Source organism: Temnothorax nylanderi, unplaced genomic scaffold, assembly GCF_030848795.1.
Source record: "Temnothorax nylanderi isolate EJ_2023f unplaced genomic scaffold, tnyl_v1.0 TNYL_tig0081_pilon, whole genome shotgun sequence".
In the NCBI taxonomy this organism is placed as follows: domain Eukaryota; kingdom Metazoa; phylum Arthropoda; class Insecta; order Hymenoptera; family Formicidae; genus Temnothorax; species Temnothorax nylanderi.
In genome coordinates, this window is record NW_027249143.1 from 135,717 (window position 1) to 159,476 (window position 23,760).

Sequence of the window (23,760 nt, forward strand, 5' to 3'; positions counted from 1 at the left end):
CTGTAACAACAACGACGTACAGCTCACCCTCTCGCGCTCAACTCCACGACCGAACTTACGCGCCTGCCATAAACTGCAGCAAACTGGTACAAGCCGCGCGTATATACCAAGCAAACCGTTACCGCAAATCGCGTCCTGCAGCTCAACGGCTTTAAGTGCGGTTGACGATTTTTGATTCCCGACGGAATGCGTGCTAAAAACCTACTTTGTTACTTGCGTGGGTCATATACATGCGACGCTGGCGTGAAATATAGTTTTATCTCTACATAACACCGCGAATGAAGCATTAAACTTGCGGAAGCATAAAAAAGGATAACGGCTAAATAAACCTTGGGCTCGCCGACCTTGACCGCTCGGCGAGGAAATGTACTTTTAAGAATGGACTGAAAGAAAAGTATGAAAAATATTTTGATTTAACTGTTAATGTATCGTTGATAATGGCTCAAAGAAGAGCCAAAACATGCGTATAATTACGTATTCTGTTGGTTAAAGATTGATATAACGTTAATTTAACGCACTATCAACCGTGTTGTACCCTCAAAGCCTTTTTTACTTGTTACTTCTTGAAAAACACAACATTGTGACTGTTAAAAATGTATACTTATTATTTATATAATTTTTAGGAAACTATAATAAATTTTCAATTTCTTTATGTCTCCTACGTAAAATATTTGCCATCGCGTGTATCTCTCTTTTATATATCTATACCTATATACTGAAAATGTACTAAAATATCAAACCTTTTCACAAAAAATGGTGTAAAGTCCGCGATATAAAATTTGAAGCACATGATTTATTCTTCATTATTTCTTCATAAAAAAAAAATCACTCTTTTTTATATATGTACTATACCAGTTAGGAAATATCTTATAAATAATTCACCGATTATTTTATTAAAAATGAAAATAACTTACACAAATAATCTGAAAAAGCGTTAAGAAAAAGGAAATGTACCTCTATATATAGTAGAAACATCCGAAATATTTTAAGCATTTCAAAAAATACTTTATATCCCACATAACATGCATATCAAAAAGACGTCCAGAAGATATCCCGAAGATATATTTAGGAGATAGGATATCTTCGGGATATCTTCTGGACGTCTTTTTGATATGCATGCTATGTGGGATATGTTATATATTATGATAGTTATGTTCAAATATAACGATATTCTAACAAATCTTGTTGTTCGTGCATGCACTGATAGTCCCGTGCACGTTACTCATTAGAATAACAAAGACTCGGAATTATTTCAGACACGTTCGCGAGCAAAGTGGCCGCTTGCCAGGACAAGTATGCTGACGCGAGTGTGGGCAATGTGACTGGAAGTAACGCGGTAAACGTCTTCCTGGGAATCGGCGTCGCGTGGAGTATCGCCGCCATTTACCGTGCTTGCCACAGCGAACCGTTCCTCGTCGAACCTGGCAAGTAAGTAATAAAAGCAATTACGAACATTCAGTGTCATAAAAATGCAAGATTTACTAAACACCTGCATTCAAATCCAAGACATGATGATTTTCACCATTTAAAACGTATATGTTTTTCCTAAAACACTTTCTGATACAACAGATAATAAAAAAAATTATTCTTTATTATATTATATATTAATTCTTCATTATGTATTAATACATAAAATTTGGTGCATGGATCTGGAGATATCACTGAACATTTATTTCTCGTTAATTCTGTAATGAAAATTTGTATTTGTACGCGTATGTATGGAGATGCGTGTATTTATATTGCTTAAGTTAACAATAAAATTGGTTCTCAATTAGTAAGTTATAATCCGCGAGCGCGTTTTCGGCACACGGCTAGTTTGGGATCGTCGAAATCGGATATGGCGCGATGACACGGAACGAGATAACGTTACGTCAGATTAAGTAAAGCGTGACCTCGATAACCAACCATCATTCCCCATTTACGATCTCATTCGTGAAACTATTTCTAAGATATTTGATCGAAGCACACGGCGACGGCAACTTGGCTGACATCGCCCTCGCGAGACGACGACAGTTAACGCGACTGCCATTGTTCCGCTCGACGAAATTGCCATTAGTGAAATTTCGAAGAACCCGAGAGATAGACCGTTTATCCACATCAATATAGACACTCCACGTGATGATATCGAAACGATCGGCACTGCCCCAGAATTCGTACAATACTATTAGCACGGAGAGAATGGCTTTCTACTTTTTTTAACATTTTGTACGCACTCGTCGTCGTGAAAAACAATGCTGTTGTTAAAATGTTAAAAACTTGTTAAAAAGTATCTATTTCATGGCGTACAATTTTTTACACCACGACGCTGACACTGTATCCTATTTCACGAGGATTTCGACGGGTCGGCCACTGGAGTGTTGTACGCGGCTTCGTATCGCATGATATTGGGCGTTTTGTAACAAGAACATGATACAGTACCGTGTTGCATCATGTATACTTGTTGAAACGATTGAAATTCTAGGCTCAGTTTCTGAGAGTGCATTATACAGAGACGTTGTAGAGAGTGGAATTACAGAGCAGAGTGCATTACAGTTCTCTATTTTTAGATCAATAAGCAAGACGGAGATTTGAGTGGTCTTCGTAAAAGAGTTGAACGCTCGATTTCATGGCCGCTCACTCGAATCGCGTCTCTCTCTATGCAAAAATCCCGAATGAAACTTTACTGTCGCTTCCACATCGCCCAACTACATCCGGATGACTTTCTTTCATGAAACGCAGCCTGGCCTTCTCCGTCACCCTGTTCTGCAGCGAGGCTTGCTTCGTGATCGTGGTGCTGCTGGTGAGACGAGTGATGAAGTCGATCGGCGGTGAATTGGGCGGGCCTTTTATACCGAAGGTCATCACGTCCGCGTTCCTGTTCTCCCTCTGGCTGATCTACCTCATCATGTCCACCCTTGAGGCCTACGGCGTGATCCAGGGTTTCTAAACCAAGGCCAATATGACGCCACATTACGTCGGCCTATCCACTGCTTATATCTTAGCTCTGGCGTCCGCCAAGGCACGTGCTCAACGAAACTATTAACCGGTGAGTAGCGGAAGATCTCTAATTTTTTAAACGTATTGCAGTTCGACTATTTGCAGTATACGTCAAGATCATCCTGCTGTGTCATTTTTGGAAATTTAATATTCCCATTATCACATCTTGGGAATGTTATTTCGCTCTTACATGAATTTAATTACATTAATTAATTAATAATATTAATAATTAATTAATATTGAAGATTTATCACGGAAATGTTTCAAATTAAGATTAATTATAGTGAATGATTACTGTTACACAGACTTTTCATGTTCGATTTCGCACAACATCATCGACATTCAAGCTTCATGAATGTCACGCAAATTAAAAAGATGCTCATGTTTACTTACATTATTATTTTACAATTTAAATATTTTCTTTCTTTAAGTTCTTGAATGAGTCCAAAAGTTCTAGCCTTTTTCAAGAGATACCGTCTAGCAGTTTGTAATTACTGTAAGATATGCCTATGCATTATATAAGGTTGAGAAGATTAGCTGTCAAATGTGAATAAGAGTCTGATTCGATTATACTTTCATTATGAAAAGAGGGCTCACAAATTACATTTCTTCATTTTTTTAATGACTACTAATCTTTTATGATGGAGCTATATGAATACTACCAGAACGTTATATAACAAAAGATTATAGAAGCAATTAGAGGATTAAGTCGAACGTTTTGTTTATGAAAGAAATTAATTAAATATTAATTAAATAAATTAATAACCTTCTGATAAAGGTGCAAGAATTTTTGCGCTCATCCGATACTTAATCCGTGTTTCTATCTTCCATTTCCATTCGATAATTATTATTCATTCCTAATTCATTATTTTTATTATATTTTAATCTGAGTGAATATGTCTTTTTCTAGCGTTGTCTTTTAAGCGATCCTCGATTTTGATTGCAGGACACAGATGCGGTATCGGGACGATACGATTTCGCGAAGAACGAACTCTAATTGTGCCGGGAACTCATATAAGTTCATCCTCTGAGACGATTAACAACGAACATGTTCGCGTGACTACTACTAAATGAATATGTGTATGTATGTGTATGCATGTATAGGTATCTGAGAATATGGGTGTGCTTGCGAGTGTGTCCAGGAAAAGAGAAGAAAGCGAATCGATGGAAGGAAGGACAAACGAAGAAGGGGGGAAAAAACTGAGAAGAGAAGTGCGTGCGAGAGAAAAAGTGTGAGCTTGCCCTAAAATAATTCAAAGGGAGAAAGAAGTAAGTGCGTTCTAGTCATGCCATTTTCCCACAAAAAAGATTTGGCTGTTATCAAAAAAAGAAAGAAAAGAAGAAAAAAGAAAAGAAAAAGGAGAGGAAAGGTGAAAGCTATATAGATAGTATACGTATATATGTACTGATCAGATCGCGGGTACACACACATATGTGTACATACTGTATTTATTTAATTCTAAGAAATACACAGGTTTCTATGTGGTAATTTAGTAGCGGATTGTAATGCAATTCTTTTTTTGTTTCGAAAAAAAAGTGCGCAAGCACCTGAGCAGAAATGAGCGACAAACCGTTGACACTTGTTGTGCAGTATACCAGCCGTCATGTGTTTCATTCATTGCCGTTTTATAAATTTTCAAAAATTCATTTCCGATATTTTACACCAGGAATTATGAAATTACTAGGGTTCGCTAGAAAAAACGTTTTCCTTTATTGTATAATCTCTCTTTAGTGTAATATATTTATTTTATATATATTAGATTTATACTATACGATTTCAACGAAACTAGAATAAAACCGTGCAACGTGCATCCAAAAGTTCGAAAAAGAAACTGCGATCGATCGGACATTGCATGACTGCGTCGAGTTGGTAATAGAATTGGAAAACATAGTGCATTTTTATCATTGCAATAATTGCATAGCTAAAACGTGCATGATGACCACACGCTTATGAACTAGTCAAGTTTACTACTTTGACGCACCTGATAACTTTGGTTGCTACTGATGAGGGTTGCCGGACAGATCTTTTTATCTCCGCGTCTTTTTCAGATCTAGATAGTCGTTACCGCGTTATGAAATAGATAAATTGACGAATAATAAAAATTAATAGGGATTTATTCCAAAGTGGCGTTGATGATTGCATTTTTAATAAAAATTTTTATCGGAAAGTTTCTTTTTTGATATACGAATGCAATATATAGCAAAAGTTGACAAATAATTTAAATTTCCAACTGGAGATAAGACATGGCACATTGCTAATGAAATCTAGAATCTTAGGCAATCCTATTGACGATCGATAAACGTCTCTCAGCGCGTTTATTGTGAAATACATTTATATTTTCACGTTAGATTGGATTTTTATACATTTTTAGCGCCAACTTTTTCTCATTATGAATCAGCATTGGCAAAATCTGTTCAACGCGTGTTATTCAAAAATTGACGTAGATAGATAATTTATAGAATGTTTATAAATGAGTACTAATTACGTCGATTCACAGATCGTTTATCATCACAGCTGTTGGTCAAACACTTCATCAATTTTCTCCATCGCGGATCAGTGGCTCTTGAAAATTGCAGTAACAATTAAGGTGTGCTTAATTAGGTAGCATACTGTTCATTTAATCTCAAAGTAGAACAGTGTATTAGATCCCATGAAATTGCATACTAAGTGACATTATTAATTTTCTAAGCATATAAATTATAAACGTAGGAAATAAAATTTTTGCGACAGATTCTTTTCTTCGATTTTGGAAACTTGGATAATACATAAATAGGTACACATCAAGAGGGACGTGATAAAAAGACGTTTTAATAAAAGACCGATGCATGTGTAATATTATAAAATTTTAGACATTTTTTTTATTTGTGTGATTAATTTCGCATGAACGCTATTCGAGAGATTTTTCGAGATCGTCGTCAATCAGAGCAGCACAAATCGTTAGCAGACTTGATAACCGTCTTGCCAACAAGATCGCGTTATTGAATACCAGCAGAAACATATTTACCGTTAAGGGTAGTTATAGATAGTGCGAGACGAACGCAAAATTATATTAGACTCACCTTCGCGAGTTGTATCGCGACCTTCGAACGTAAATTACATTTGCCTGAAAAATTACAATGCGAAAAGTCAAAAGTCTTTTTTATGCACATTCTAACTTCAGAACACTTGAATTTTCGTCTAGGTAATTAATTTCGACATTTTTCTATAGATAAAAATTCAAATATTTCGTTATAACAAACGTTTAAATGGAGAAGTGCGACTTTTCGCGGCTTGTTATTTTTGAAGAAGGAATGTAAAATGTCCTCAGCGAGTTTAAGAGTTTGACTATTGGTCCACACTGCCTTCGATCGAAGGTCGCACCCGACGCGAGGCAACGGTTATACAACAGTTATGCGAAAACAGGCAGACTGTATCCCGATACACACACACACACACACACACACACATCCGTTTAAACGGAATGATTCCCAATATGATATCGCTACAAAATTGCATTCTGAATTCGGAGTACGGAGTCAGCACCAGCATATTGCGACCAGCATTGAATTTTACATTTAGCGTTGTTACAAGAATCTCAATATAATTATGGAGATTTTTAAAGTATGTCTAAATGGGCGTCCGCGTTCTTAGCGATGTTCTATGAACATATAAATGCAGGGAAATGATCAACATGATTTGAATATTATTGTTAGCATTTTATAACCAGCTTTTGTAACGTTAGAGGAAAGAAATTGTTTCCATTCCCTCCCCTATCCCTTGACAATTCACCACGAATTTACCTGTTGTTGATGATCTCGAGACGAAGATTACGAGGATGGAAATTACATGATGTCGATTTAAAGACATTACATCTGAACGAACCCCTTACGGGCTGCTACGCAGCACTCGTGTATGTACAAAGTCACTACACCATTGTGATTTGTTACTTACGAATATCAACCTAGCTTAAAAGGGATGACTGCTGCTCAGTATTATGAAAGCGCGGAGATGTGAGCAATCAGACGTGCACACCCGTCGGGTCAGCTGCACTAATGATAATTGGTGTTAATCCTAGTTCTCGTACCCTGAGGGACTCTGCGTTATAAATAAAAATTAGTAATCACGAAAGAAATAGAGCGAATCGTTATTTTCGGATTATATAATTATTGTAAGCGTACTTCTGCTCATTTGCTCGCGATAGGATTCTCTTATTCTCTCTTTCTGTCCCTCCTTTCATCCTCCTCCCTTCTCTTTTATGTCTTTTGCTTCCTCTCCTTCTATCTTCTCTTTTCTCTTTCCTTCTCTCTCTCTCTCTCTCTCTCTCTCTCTCTCTCTCTCTCTCTCTCTCTCTCTCTCTCTCTCTCTCTCTCTTCCAGTCATATTGGATTATGACATCAAATAAAAGATTATATGTTGATTTTCTCGCGGTAGGTTATCGCACATAAATTGACATAACAACGTACTTATGTCGCGTGCCATATACACGTTACAAAAGAGACACATATTGCTCCGCAAAACTTACACTGTACGATTCATTGATGATATCGCTAATACGCTATGTTTAATGCGCTTACCTTATTTGTGCTTATTTATCTTATACATATTTTAAGCGATATTAACTTTTTTTATGTTTAACAGATGCAAAATGAGATAATGACTTATTTTTATTCTATGAATTAGTATAAGTAGTTAGCCTCTCGCTTGTCGATTATTTATTTTCCAAGGTTGCTTTATTAAACATAGACTGGAAAGAAAGCCATATTTATTTCGAGATATAATCCAGAAAAAGAATTTATATGATCTTTCAATTATGATATCATAACCCAACATGCCTAAACGTCCAACCGTTGATCTGTTAAAAAAGTGACATTATTTAAAGAAAAACAGATTTTGTACTAATGAACTTGTGATTTTTATCCTGAAAAAATTGTTTTCGTTTGATCTGATATTTTAATATAGCTGATTGGCGTATCTTCGATGTCTACTGATACTAATTAAATAATTAATTAGATATTACATTCGAAATTGAAGATATTATAATACTGCTAAACTTCCATTAAAACGACGGTTTAATTTTATTATATTAATCATATTTTCGCTCAATATTTTCTGCAGCAGTATGTTATATTAATTTATTTTTTATTATACAATATACGATTATTTGTACGTACTTATCATGCAAGAAAATTCTTTAACAAACATTTAAATGTATAACAAATTATTGATGTGTGCGGCATCGAAGTTTTTTAGATGCCTAAGACAATGTTTATTACAAAAGTTACTCGTACATTGTGCATACAAAAACACTTAAATCAACAAATTAAATGTAGTCGTCGAATTAATATGATTTAAATGATTTTTAATTTATTATTTACAAGCAACTGCATGATTTTTAAATAATTTTTTATATTAAGATTACAGTTATAAGAATAATTCAGGATTATAATTCAAAAATTAAGATAAATAATTGATGTGGACCGCAACATCATCAGAGTATTTTGAAAAATATTTTTGTTGATTGTTCAATGGCGGCGTTAAATCTCGCAGTTTTCTAGCTTAATGCTATCAATTATTTTTTCTCATTTTTACATAGACAATTGCAATAATAAAAATAATTATTTTATGTAGTTTTCTAAATTTGATTGGAAAAGGACATTTAATAATTTCTAGCAGTTGAACCCAGAATTGACGCCGTCATAATTATTAAACAAATTCGGCTGCAACGGTTTCAATTTTGCTTTTAAAGATTTTATTTGCTATATCAATATTATGTTTGGCGACTTCAGTTTAATAAATCTTTTGAAATTGTTAACAAATGCTTTCTTTTTTATGTTCCTATACTGCAAATTTCCCTTAAGTACTTTTATTATTCCTGTTGACTTAAATCGATGGTATTGCGGTTGAATTTATGTTAATCGATTAGATAAGAAGAAATGTTTTACGGTATTGTTTAAAATGTTCTGTTTGTAATGAATAAAACGTTCAAAACAAAGTTAAGTTAGTTCGCCGATTTTCAGCTTTAATACAATTATAAAATTACATCTAAGATAAACCTTACAAATAATAAAAAAAAATATATATATATATATGTATAGAAAGCGCAGAGAGAGTTAAAAGAAGAAAATTCTGTAGGAATGTAGGAGAGAAAGAAAGGCAAATGAAAAAATGAGCAGGAGAAAGAGATAATATGTTTAATTTAGTTTCAAACAAAGATAATGAATTTAATGGCGCAAAAGAACTTACTCCGTCGTCTCAAAGTAAGTCAAACGTAGTTACATTAATTATAAAATTGTTTCAGTACGCTTAACTTATTCTTTACTGTGTGAGAAAAAAACTGACTGCTCTCGTTTTTAAATCTATCAAACACGGAATTAATCTAAAAAAAAGAGAAATGTCTAACATAGCCACCTAGAAAAAAACAAACGCTTATAAAAGAAAATGAGGGTAACAGGCACATAGATATTTTATTAATCCGACAATTTGCGATAGTTGTATTATAAATATTTATACGTACACAGTAGGACATGTACACAGAGGCACTCAATAGCAAAGCGTTCAAGTGATAAAATAATAAACGGGATTCCGAGCGTGTCACCGAACCTTCGTCGCTCGACTGCTCGACCGATCGAACGCTGTTCATGCGAGAAAGTTCCGGTTACGGCAGCCGTAATTAATCCATGAGTAAGCTCGATGCAAAACGCGTGATTCGGATGACCAAGAGAGCATTCTGAATAATATGCGTCAGTAAAAACCGTCCGTTTTTTCTTGATCTATTTAAAGGTAGGTTGAAGAGTTTTACTATTTTCGCAGTGATTGATCCCAGATAGAAATAAACCACCTCTTGTCTTGTTTTCTTAATTATGCATTACACGCTGGGCGAATTGTGGCTGTGGTTATATACGTGATACAAATATCAAAAAGCGAAAATCGTCACGCGCGTTATTTTTGCAATGAATTCTCCGTTCAACGTTTGAACTTGATTTTTTTATTGCGCTCGAGCCGGGAGGCGATCAAAAGCAAGTGAAGATAATCGAGTGTAATCAAAAGTGCTACACGTACCTCAGCGTTCGTACGCATTGAAGCGTCGCCGACGAAGATTCACCTTGATGTGCGATCTCTCTATTTCCGTCTATTCCTCTAGCTTTCTACATATTTCTCTTGACTAACCGTTTATATCTATCTATTTATCCGAACTTTTTCTCTTCTGCCATCTATTTCAATCCCCGCCTACTCCCCGCTCTTCTTCAGTCCACTATTTTCAAATATTTACTCCGAAAAACACCCATTCATGTATTCGGATTTATTGCATTCTCGTCCCGAACTCCCTCAAAGGATTCAAAACAAGAATGCAATAAATCCGAATACACGAACTGTTAAATGTAAAACCTTAAAGCCTAAAGCAGACCTTTTACAACTTTGCTATTCTGAATACTTGCTTTACCCAATTGTCTGTAACCATGTATTAACGATCTTCTTGCATAATTGTTAACAGTTTCTTCAATTATATAGTTTAGTTTAATGTTTAGACACGGATTCATACAGATTCGATGTGGTCAAAGTGTTTGAACAGTTTGGAAAAATATTTAAACAAATCAAAACGGTTTTCATGGAGAACAGAACCGATAATTGCATTGTTTGATTGATTTGTTTGAAGATTCGATTGTTCAGAAAATTCTATACAAAGGAAAATTCGAATAAAAATAACATTCGTTCGAAACAGGAAAAATTAGATTTTATATGTTTCCTTCTTGCAATATTAAATCTTATTTTATTTTAAATGGAGGTTTGAATATATATTTATCTTTAGGCCAGAAAGTTTCAAAGGATCTAACTAATAACCACACAATCGAGCTTAATTTTATAATAAACAGTCTTCAATTTTGTGTCGACAAATCATGGGCAAATCTGTCAAATTTTATTAATTTTGCAACGAATAGGGGACAACGAAATATAACTAAATTTATAAAATATCTGATTATTGTCAGGAAATTATGAAGTAAATATATCAAATAAAGATCAAATTAATATTTTAATTTCTATATTTTAATTTCTGTATTTTATAAAAGCCCGTTTCCATTAATATCATTAAAAATAACATTCGTTAATACATTCATCAACTCTTTCCCCTCAAAATTCATAAAAAATTGGATAAACTAATTTCTCTCAGTTTTAAATATTAAAATACCTTTAATTTTGACATAATTGCATTAAACGTTTATTGAGTAATATTGCTAACATTTGATGCCATTGACTTATATCGACCCATAATTGAAATCCATTACGTATCCGCATTCTAGCATACTTTTCCCTTCGTAAATTTCCGATCTGGGCCGATTGATAATAATGGGTCGTACGTTTATTGCGCAATAGCGCGTGTAGGTCTGGTTTAGATGGGTTGAATTGTAGGTATCTAAAGTATGTTTGACACGCTTAAAGCCACTAAAAAGAATTCTCGGTGAAATTCCGATGTCACTCGTCGTTTCGAAATAGGTGATTGAAATCGAATAGATTTCTTCGCTATAGATAAAGTACTCGAGAATTCGCAAAAACTGAACATATAAATATTTTACAAATGTTAAAGCTATGTCTCATTTAGAGAAAAGAATTTATGAAAATAATATTCTTTGGATTTTTAAATTATAAATGATTAAATATTAAATATCAAACTGTGTAAATTAACCTTGCCGAAGTTATTTATACGGACATATTGTGTGGTAGATCCGATAATTTTGACAATGCGACTTAATAATCGTTCCTAACTGTTTTCTTGCAGCAAGAAAAAGTGCAAAAATTATTCCGATAACCAATAGTTTTGGAACTAATTGTAAGAGCACGGTAAAAAATATGGAATTTTTATATATAAAGATGTTTTTGTTCTTTAAATTTAATTACAAATTAAAGTTAAAATTGTATAATTCCACGAAAAATGAAGTAATTTTCCTCAATTATTTCGGAGATTTATATGTATGTATATGTATACATATACATAACGTAATTAAATGAACTATATTATGTGGTTTGCGTTATTTTCTCATGTAAACCACCAGGATTTTGCGGAATTACAGATAAGCGTTCGTATTAATTACTTTCAAACTTTCTATTAGTTACTACTTCTCCTTTTGCCGAGACAGAGAAGAGGGAAAAAGAGGAGGATGGGGATGGGATCTTATTATTTACATTTACCACTTGATTACGTGGCCATGTTTAGAGCGAAAGGCGAGTAAAAAATATATCTTGTGTAGTCTCGCATGGTCATCCGTAAATGTAAATACTGACAGTGCAGCAAGAAGGAAAGTAATAATTAATAGAGAAAGTAACTTCGGAGGCCTGATTGTATATCAGTTTCCAATGCCTTATTCAAAACAGAAGACAGACTGTCATTACGCATGGCCAGCCCCCGTATTCGATATTTATAAGCACCGATTATCGACCGTCTATCGAGGATGTCAGATTCCAGCATTTTGAAAACAACGAATAAAATGACCGTGTAAATAGGCCAGTAGACAAATACGCGCCGCTTTGATTGACAAATTGTTGGTTGTTTCATATTGTATGGTTTTTATACTCTTAGTTTTAATACGTTAGAAAGTAGTTTAGTTGGAGATATGTAGGTACATGTTATTTATTTAAAAGTTGTACGCTGTGAAAGTTACAGCGTAAATATATTATAAACTTATATAATAATTATATATATGAAGATATATATGGCCGCCAAATAAAATTGACTTCTTGTTAAAAGTAAATAAGTTTTACACACACGAAATTATACATATACATACATTCACACTCACGTCCCACACACAAAATTAATTCTTTGTGAGGAGTTAAACTGGCCAATTTTACGAATTACATTCTGTCGCACAAGAGCGTATAAAGTTGTATAATTGAAAACAAAAGTTTTTACATGGATTAGAAGATTACCATGTACACTGTTATGCTATTACTTATCAATATCAAATCGTGACAAACATATTATGTCATATTATCATATGTTGAAAATTTTATAAAGAGTATAGAAAAATCAAATAATAATTAATAACAATGGGAATTAGATTTTAGATAGATAGATAGATAATAAATAGTTTCAAAATAATGGTGACATGAATATATATCATTCACACGCTCTTGAGTGATAGATTGCGTAATAAATATAGAATTATAAACTATTTATACATATTAACTCTTATTGGATTTTAATCCCTGTTAAACATTTTTTTATTTCTGGCGTGATTAAAATCGGAATAACTTTAATTTATCAATTAAATGTTATCTTCGAGGATAATTTAATGGGTAATTAAATAATTTTCTATAAATAATTGACATAAGTAAACTAATAATAATTTACTTTTTAATACTTAGTTGTAGATTAATTAACAGAATCTACATCGATAATTGGCTTTCGTGGAATCAAAATTGAATACGATATACGCATAACAAGGACCAGTAGAAACACAACAAAAACACACAACCAAAGTCTGACATAGAAGTTTAAGCAAATAAATTGTTTGCACTCTTTGCTATTATATATTATATAAATATGATTTTAGAAAATAGATAATGAGATAATAAGATCAATTCAAAATTTTAATAATCACAAATATTACATTTGCAACTACAATTTTTTAGTAGATAATACAATTCACAAATTTCATTCTTTTAGTATTTATTTGTGGAGAAACGTCGTGTATGTAAAGTTATTACAATTTTTAAATAAGTTTTAAATAAATATTTTAAAATAATATTTTTAATAACTTTTCGCGCGGATAATTTTACGATACATTATTATTTTAAGCACCAAGAGATTTTAACAGAGTAATTAAATAAAATAATATAGCAAAAATAAAGAAAGAAGAAATAAAAAAGTAATTGTGTATTTCGTGAATTAAATATAATATTATGTAATTAAATAATAATTCTTTTTTAGCTTATTTTATTAACGAGTGCATATTACTACAAGTATATATATTATCAAAGAGTGAAAATGCAAAAAGTTGAAACATCGATAATTTAGGTGAAGTATTTCACATGACTGATTAAAACTATCAATTTTCTTATTATATTATACACTATTATAGTTTTCCAATATAAACTAGTTTTCACTTTGGTCCAATTAATTAGTCATTTATATACGCAAAAAAGACCAACGACCGACAGACAAATTTCTCTATTCGGACCAAGAATTAATTGATGTATGATTGTGATTGCACGTGAACTGTTGAATGTCATTTTTGTCTAAAGCAGAATATGAAATTTTGCTTGCAAATTTCAAAATTAAATACAAAGCGAAAAGAAAACGTTTAATATAAATAAGTTTAACATTATTTAAAAATTCTTTAATAATATTACAAGATACTTAATAATGGATCTATTTTTAGATATTGTATCACATTATCATTTGTGATATTACAAGTTACATAAAAACATTTTAATTATCAAAGCAGGCGATTCACGATAAGTGCATCTCTTAGTTTCATCTTGCATCTCAACTTTCATGTATAAAGCAAAAGAAGCAGTAGATTTATCAAAAATAGGTGTCTATTCAAACAAGACATATTGAGGAAAATTAGAAAGTTTTTTTATAAGCATAATTTACAAGAGTTGCAAGACTTTGTATAATTGTATTTTTTTTATCTCTTATTTTCGTATATATTATTATACTTGGGGCTGGCCGCACTGTTTTTAAGTACCAAATTTTTCCTATGACAATTTCTGCACCTTACCGAGAAAATGTTAGTAAATTTTCTGCATATTCTTCCCTCTCTCCTTCCTTTCTCCGATTTCACTCTTCCCTTCTCTTGTAAACGAACACGTACACAAACACACACATCACATTAACACACACCACACATGACATCTAATGTGCATGTATGTATTCTATAACTAATCTATATTCCATACTATCGGGTGGATACCTCATACTCTATGCTATTGTTCAATCTATCATCCTTACTGTCTTTACATGTCTCTAACGACGTAAACGATATTGTTAGCGAGCAAAAATATTTATGACTATTGTTCCCTTGCGAAGGAAGAACGAAAGTTGCAGAAATAAAAATATGAAAGATTTAGAGCCGGAATGGACCAATATCATAATTTAAATATTACGTTATTGTTGAAGTGTGTAAGTACTTCATTGGTACTAATACTTTATTAGCACTCTCCGGTACGAATGTTAATATTAATAGATATTACTAATAGGACTAACTAGTAGTAAACGTTGTAGCAATGTTGATACTAATAATTGATACTAGTACTTAACTGATAATTACTTTAAAAAGATTTACTTTGTTTCGGTTACAAACACATCATTATCGCTTTACTAGTAAAGTACTAGTACTTCTATTAATAAACAAACAAAATATTATTAATATCTTATTAATTTGTTATACTGTAGTACTGGCATTTGATACTGAAATTTATATTTTTCTTTTATTTTCCATTACAATTTTACTAGCATGTTCTATTAAAAGTAGCAATGCATATACATGGAACATGCATTTTGTTCACAAGGTAAATTCTTAAATAATATTTTTTTTTATTCTATGTCTATTACACCACCTTTTCTTTCTCTCTCTCTCTCTCTCTCTCTCTCTCTCTCTCTCTCTCTCTCTCTTCTTTCTTTCTTCCTCTCGCAAGTTGCATTATGGTACTAGTATTTCACTGTAATCATTAGAGTGCCAGGAGAGTTAAATGTCCTAAAATTCATGGATTTGGTCCAATTATGCTTTAAACTTTTCGTATATATTTACGAAGTCCATCTCATCGACGATCTTTATCTATCAAAGGATAAGAATAAATTATGTACAAGATAGTCGGTGTGTTCCTTAGAAAAAAAAAACTGTTATACAGACTAGGATTAAGAGATTAAACGGTGGTTCCATGAACAGTGAATACGTGCGATGTTTACCGACTCGTGCATCGTGCGTACATCGCTTCACTGTAAAACTGCTTTCAAAGTTTAATATAGCAAAGTGTTTTATAATGTGAGATAAACGAAGCTATCGTCCTAGATCACGAGTACCATAATTTACAATCGATATTAATGAATCACTGATACGAATCGTTTAATCTAATCTGATATAAATACCAAACAGTTTTCTGACGAAATTCAGAATTCTTTGTCTCGAATTAATAACAATCGAGGCATTAATCTTCGGAAGAAAGCAATCTAAATTCGGAGGTATGATGCATTACGTGATTTAGGACGATTAATTCGAAATTAATTAACGGCTGCAGCGGGCAGCGAGCGCGAAAAACGCACGTTGTGAGTTTTATACCGTGTAAGCGCGAACATACATACTGCTCGCCAGTAGACATACATACACGTGTATATATGTATTGTTATGTGTTATGTTATTGCCTAATAATTACGAAATAGAACGTTATGAGAATTATAATTCATATTCGTTCCTTTTCCTCCTCGCCAGAGATGTCTGTCCAAAGAGATTGTCCAAGAAGATTGGAAGTGAGCTTACACCCGCGCGTATTTTTCACGCTAAACTGCATCGTAATTTAATTGTCATCTGTTTATCGTATTGCAGCGTTTACAAATGACAAAGTTACTAATTATCTTGGAAAAAAGAATCAGTCGAAATGCATAATTTTGGAAAACAAACAAAGGCACGAAAATATGCGAAGTGTAAGTATTTTATCTATAGCAGCCACTTATGCAATTGCAGCCATGATTAAAAATAACTTTTTAATACTGTCAAAATTAGCAGTTTATATTGCAATATGGTTTATATTTATGTATATTCTTTATCCTGATCCCGTTATTATGAATTACGTCACTGTTTGTCATGATTTGACTATGCTTTTGAAACAATCGCGATAAATAAAAAAGGGTGTTATCAAAGATTATCACATCAATTATATCAGATTATCAATAAATCAGATTATTATCATTAAGGAGTTTTTTATGTCATTTCGTTTGATACACGCGATTCGGTAATAACGTCACAGCTTTGATCTATTCACCACTACAAAAATCTAATTATATATCACAACATAGAATAAAGTTATATCCCTTAATTATTAAATCACTTTATTATCAGTTTCGGTTTCTTTTATTTTCAAGAAAAAAAACAAGAGAAAAATTTTATATAAGTTTTATATAAAGCAAAATTTGATTATTTTAATTAAATTATTGTTATTGTTATTTTTTAACAACTTGAATAAAGTTTACACTTTTGTTTTAAATTAAATCCTCATACGAATAATGCAATATCTAAATTACGCCTAAAACTTGCATTTATATATTTTTAAATAAATAAATATATAACCAAATAAATATCACAAATTAACTCAAATGTATTAATAAATAAAATTTATTATAATTTTAAATCTTCTTACTTAAATATAATATAATCTCCATACTAACAAATTGTTTCTTTTTCTCCTCCCGCCCCTCTTTTCTTGCTTTCCCATTTTCTCGCTTTTGTCTTCTCCCTTTCTTTCTTTTGCTCTCTTTTCATTCTTTTTTCTTTTCTGTCTCTCTCTCCCTCTCTCTCTCTCTCTCTCTCTCTCCCCCCCCTCTCCCTCTCTACCAGATATAAATATTCCATAATATCCATGATTTTAGGAAGACTTTACCTCAAAGTTGTGCGTCCGTATTATTTTTTAGCTGGAATTAAGTATCCCTACCCTAAATTGCAACAGCTTCAAGAACGACAATCGGGGCAGTGATAATGATAACATAGTTATCTATGATACTATAGAATTTTAACGCCTCACTTTTCATCATTCACGAGAGGACTATGTCAAGAGAGAGAACGGCACAGTAACATTGAAAAATATTTAAATTGATTGTGGTTATTGAGTGGTGCAATAAATAAAGAAAAGAATAGATGATATAGATTCAACAAGAATTATTTTGTCAAGAGTTGTCTCAAGTGAATTTCTTCAAGAAAAGGTACTGCGATATCACATCAATTTTCAACGAATTTTTGTAACATATTAACCTGCACTTTTCTCTAGCCTACTTAAGTATATAAGAATTTTTAAAAAAGATGAAAAAGGCGCCACTGAAGAAACTATTATACAAAACGTTTTATTTCTTTTTAGTACATCAAAACATTTAAAAATAGAATTGTCAGATAACTTAGAAACGTGATACGAGTGCTATGTAAAATTTAAAAACATTTGAAAACTTTTAAAATCACTAATGCAAAATGTTGGTTAGGCTTGGATTATATTGGAGTTTCGATTTTTTATGGAATATAGTGTGTGATGTGCAAGATGTTGATACATCGCGCAGACGTTGTCATTGCGCAGAGAGAAACGAGATTTCTCCGACGGAATTATGTTAAAAGAATATAAAATTGCTAAAAAAAATGCTAATTGCTAATTTCAAGATTGTTTTGTTTTAGTTTGCGTGATAAGAACAATAAGAGGTCACAGCCTCAATTTGCATCTTGTTTTAAAAATTGTGGACAGATTTAAATTTTACCAAACTTAATGTACAATGTTAGCGCTTATGCGCTACATATTATTGATAAGTACTTTCGTACTTTGGGCAAATGGAATGGATAGTGAAAAATCTGCAAAAAGGGAATGGTGGGAAACCACGTTAATTTATCAGATCTGGCCTAGAGGATTTCAAGACAGCGACGGCGATGGTGAGGGTGATCTGAAGGGTAAGTCACATAAATTGTTGCTATTATAAGTGAAAATTAAAATTATATTAAGATTTCATCGATCAGAAACTTAAGAAAAATGTTTAAAAAATATTTTTCTTCTTAATATATTCATGAATGTTCATTATATTGTATATTAAATAATTTTTTAATAGAATATTATTTATTATATTGCATTTGTGAAATTGCATTTAATGTAATTTATTTACAGGTATTATTAGCCAGCTCGATTATATCACGAATCTTGGAATCGAAACAATTTGGTTGAATCCTATTTATCGTTCGCCATTAATCGATTCTGGATATGACGTCTCCAATTACACGGATATAGATCCTATTTTTGGTGATTTAGAAGACTTTGACAATCTAATACAAGAGGCTCACGATCGAGGTATAAAATAGTAAATAATTTACTGCAAGTTTCCTGAGATTTTCACTTTTTCCAACAAAAAAAAAACGTACGGAAATATTTTTCTAATCTACAAATATATGCGTAGAACATAATTATGCATAAATATTATATAATATATAATATTGTTTTCGATGTTTAGTATATTTTAATATTACTTTCTTAATCACTTGTTTTGTTATAATTTCATTGTCAATTTTTTTTAGGATTGAAAGTCATTCTGGATATTATTCCTAATCATTCCAGCGATCAGCATGAATGGTTCCAGTTATCGGCAAAAAATATCGAGCCATATGTTGATTATTATATCTGGACAAATGGTAGTATCGATAAGGACGGCAACAACATTCCACCAAATAATTGGGTACATTTTTCTTCATTTCCATTGTTTTTTTTTTCTTTTTAATATGATGTACAATATTTTTAGATAAAGATTTTTTTATAAAGATCAGTACCTAGGTAAAAAAATTTTTTTTTAATTATATGCCAGATTTCAAAGGGAAGAAGAGAGAGATTATCTCTCGAAAATAAATAAATTTTTTAAATTTGAATCTAATTTGCAAACAACGATGAAGATATTTTAGTAATATAAATATAGATATATCTTTTTATATATTTTATACACCAGGTAAGCATATATAGTGACGAAGAAGGATCTGCATGGACATGGCACGATGAAAGACAACAATGGTATTATCATAAGTATCATAGTTCTCAACCGGATCTTAATTTGAGAAACGAGAAAGTAATCGAAGAATTAATGGTAACGTAGATAATAATTTGAAATATTTACTTATAATTTTGGAAATCCAAATTAAAACAGAAGATACAAATTAAAAAGAGCTGAGAAGATTAAAAAATCAACTTTCTTGCATTACATATTACATAATAATTTGTAACTTCTTTAATAATTTCATAATGTTTGAAACAAATTTAAAAGCAATTTGATCATTTGATCAATATAAATTATTAATTTAAACGATAATTATGCTCTAAATTTAATAATAATTAATATCTATATTTTACAATTTTTATTTAAAGAATAATTAAGAAATTCTTGAATAATTCTTATTCTTTGTAAAATAACCTGGTAAATAATTAAATTCTGTGAACAGGATATATTCGATTTTTGGTTGAAAAGAAACGTCGATGGTTTTCGAATTAATGCAGTACCTTATTTTTTCGAAGACGAAGCTTTAAGAAATGAATCCTTTGTGGGAGAGGGTACTTATACTTTTAGTCTTCCTGAAAGCACCGAGCTTCTTTACATATTTCGTGAATATATCGATAAATGGGTATCAAGAAATAATGCCTTATCAAAGTATGATTTTTAAGGACCTTTTTAAAACTTTATTTTTTTTAATAATAATATTATTAATACTTATATTATTATAACATTATATATGTTAATTATTAAAATTAATATGATTTAATAACATTAGGTTGTTAATCGCCGAATCATACGATACTTCTGTTGAAAATTTATTGTCGTATTACGGCAATGGCACGCACAAAGGAATTCCACCGTTTAATTTTAAATTTATTACACATATTCGTAACAGCAGCGAAGCTAGTTACATTAAATACATCTTGGAGAAATGGATTATATTTCTTCCAAAAGACACCAAGACCAATTGGGTGGTAAGAATTTTAAATTAATAAATTCAAATTCATTTTATAAAAATTGAAAAAAGTTTTATTTAATTTGTAATTATGTTGTTTCTGCTATTTGAAATAGTATATTGTGCACCAAGAGGAGAAAATTGCGTTTTTAAGCTTAATTATTTTTTATAAATGTAGCTTTCAAATCATGATAATTCGAGAGCAGCTTCAAGAATCGGACTCAACCGAATCGACGGTCTTCATATGCTTAGTCTTCTGTTACCTGGACAAGCATATACATACTATGGCGAAGAAATAGCTATGTTGGACACAAAAATATTTTGGAACAGAACCATTGATTTTATGGGTTGCGCCAGAGGCATAAATGAATATGAATATTTTTCAAGAGATCCAGCGAGGACTCCCATGCAATGGAGTTCCAAAATTTCAGCTGGTTTCTCTACAAATAAAACCACATATCTCCCTATTCATTCTAATTATGCTTATAGAAATGTAGAAATACAACAAAGTAAAAAGAGAAGCAATTTGAAAACGTACCAGGAGTTGGCTAGTCTAAGAAAAGAGTTAGTTTTTACAGATGGGGATTATGAATTTGCAAGTCTGAATAATGATCGCGTATTGGTATTGAAAAGGTTGGCATTACAATATTTATATAGTAATAAATAATATTTGATAAATAGCCGAATCTGTTGAAATCATATTTTGCAAACTGTCTGCTACAAATTTTGTCGGCAGAATGGCAATAAAAATAGAAATCTTTAACAGAATATGTTAACATAAAATAATATGAATAATTTTGTTTGAAAACAATTTAGATATTTTTATATTATTTATTTTATTTAAAAATCAATAGTTCACATTTTTTCATATTATTTATGTAAGTTATTCTGTAAGTTAATATCTTTTATTTATATTACGTTTGTAAATTATTTTAAAGTTTAGAAAGTTTATATAAAGACCGAAATTTTGGATTTATTTTTTATTGATAAGGTATTTGGAAAATTATCCAGTGTATATTGTCGTAATTAATTTGGGTCTACGGCAAGAGGAAATTAATATGGCTTCAATTTACCCTAATTTGGAAGATACTTTGGATGTTATTGTGGCTTCTAGCAATGCAATTCGCGTCACGTAAGTTATAATTATTTTTAAAAAAGTAACAATAGAATCGCAAATTACTCTATAAATTAATGCATATTTTCAGAGACACTGTTCCACGGGATAATTTCATATTAACAGCAAACGCTGCACTTGTATTAAAAGGTGAAGAAAAACAAGGACAAGCCACAACTGATCCAATTATTACTCCAAGTACGTCTTTCAGTAAATATATATATCAATATAAATACATATATATTATATAAATATATATTAATATATATTTAAGAAAAAATAATTTTATTTATTTATTTTAATGCGTGCATGCACAGATACATAAAATTATCAATTTCATGAATTATTATATTAGTATTTATCGCATTAATATTTATCAATTAACACTATTACTAATTATTAGTATAATAAATAAAAAACTAACGTTACCGCTAAAAATACATCTTTTACAGCTAAAGTAACCGGAGATCATACATCCGAAAGTACGACAGAGAAAGAAGGAAAGGGTTCGACAATAGAACCAGAATCAACTAGGAAACCCAATAATGCAATGTCAAGTTGTACTTCTGCATTCTTGTTAATGATAAGCCTCATAATAACATCGTGCAGATTTTAAATATAATAATAGGAGATAAGAGCCAATCCTTCTCTTCTAAGGGCATCTCATCAATACTCGAATCTATCGAAGTATTGTTGTCGCTTTCCGCGATGCCGATTGGTTCTCTTTCTCTCTCTCTCTGCGCTTATTTCGTGAGCGACTGTCATTGCGGAGATCGCGTGTTTTGACATTTCATGTATATATTGTTGATGGTTAAGTGTGTAATGTAATGTCTTTATGTAATAAATACTGTTTGGTATCAGTTATACATCTAAAAAGACTTTTCTTTTATTTATTAAACATTTAAAATTGTTTCAGGGCACGTCTTATGGAACTGTTCAGAATGGATTCTGATCGGAATTATTTAATTATTTCTAAGAGATATTTTTATTGTGTTTTGTAGAGAAAATAGAATTATTTCGATTGGATTCTAGCAATCGCAATCGCAAAACTGCCGGTTAAGCAGTTGGGACAAGTGCGATAAGAGTCAATATCAGCGTAAATGTCGTAATCCATCGCATAGAATTGCGAAATCAAGACCGTCTTCGAATAATTAAAACAAATATGGAGCAACACGAAAATTATATACACGATGAAAAAGCTTAGCTAAAGAGAGGCTGTTTTGACAACTTCGACGATTCTGAAATTTGTATACGCTAAAGGAACGACCTACCGAGAAATATGTACACACTACACAGTTATACACTCATGAAGAAAAAAAATAAAAAGAGCAAATTACAACTGCATGGTTGTTTTCTTAAAACCGATAAGAGATTACATCTTTTCGAGAGATATCTCTCAGAATTTTTATTTAATGTTTATCATTCCCTTCCCTCGGATAACGAAATCTGTTCAAGATTTTACAAAGTGTCTGCTACAAATTTTGTATCGGCAGAATGCTAGCAGAAACATAACAGAATTTGTTAACGGAATATGATGACAGATTGATTTCAGAAATCGAGCAGAATCTGCACCGAGAAAAAAATATTTAGATCCAAAAAAATATTTATTTAGATTGCTGCCAATAGCTTTTACTTAGTATAATACTTAGTATAATACACATATTTATTTAGAATTAGATATTTTTACTTAATTTCAATAAAAATATTTAATTCTAAATAAATATGTGTATTATATTAAGTAAATATGCTATTGACAGCAATCTAAATAAATATTTTTTTGGATCTAAATGTTTTTTTCTCAGTGTGGCAATTCGTAAACCATTTAAATATTTTAAATGATACATTCCATTTGAATGGAACACGAATTTGACGAAATGACAGATTCTGATCAGTTTCTAACAATCTATCGGCAGGCTCTGCTGCGGCAGAACACGAGTTTAATGCAGAATCAGCTTGGTACCACAATATTCTATTTGAATCTATTGGCAAACTCTCTCTCTCTGTTAATACACTATTATATACAT

The 23,760-nt window shown here is 31.5% G+C and overlaps 2 protein-coding genes across 3 annotated transcripts in view; both read left to right on the forward strand.

Moving 5' to 3' along the window:
- Positions 1-16,353, forward strand: part of Calx (sodium/calcium exchanger Calx) — a 72,278-nt gene extending 55,925 nt beyond the window's left edge. For both annotated transcript variants that reach the window (XM_071709649.1, XM_071709650.1), the window contains exons 7-9: positions 1,257-1,428; positions 2,719-3,025; positions 3,923-16,353. In XM_071709649.1, the coding sequence (XP_071565750.1) occupies positions 1,257-1,428; positions 2,719-2,926 (380 nt within the window). In that variant the 3' untranslated portion in view covers positions 2,927-3,025; positions 3,923-16,353. The remainder of the gene's footprint in view (positions 1-1,256; positions 1,429-2,718; positions 3,026-3,922) is intronic.
- A 1,722-nt stretch (positions 16,354-18,075) lies between these two features.
- LOC139774512 (maltase A3) lies at positions 18,076-23,078 on the forward strand. Its single transcript, XM_071709850.1, has 10 exons — positions 18,076-18,591; positions 18,803-18,982; positions 19,207-19,364; positions 19,629-19,763; positions 20,116-20,321; positions 20,443-20,641; positions 20,801-21,255; positions 21,614-21,754; positions 21,828-21,934; positions 22,189-23,078. The coding sequence occupies exons 1-10, from the start codon at positions 18,420-18,422 to the stop codon at positions 22,350-22,352; spliced, it is 1,917 nt and encodes a 638-aa protein (XP_071565951.1). The 5' UTR covers positions 18,076-18,419; the 3' UTR covers positions 22,353-23,078.
- Positions 23,079-23,760: the final 682 nt, after the last annotated feature.

Excerpts from the sequence above, each read along its gene's own strand:
- LOC139774512 (XM_071709850.1), top strand. The coding sequence starts at position 18,420 with ATGTTAGCGCTTATGCGCTACATATTATTGATAAGTACTTTCGTACTT. Across the intron at positions 18,983-19,206 it reads ACAAGAGGCTCACGATCGAG|GATTGAAAGTCATTCTGGAT; the intron begins GTATAAAATAGT and ends AATTTTTTTTAG. Across the intron at positions 19,365-19,628 it reads ACATTCCACCAAATAATTGG|GTAAGCATATATAGTGACGA; the intron begins GTACATTTTTCT and ends TTTATACACCAG.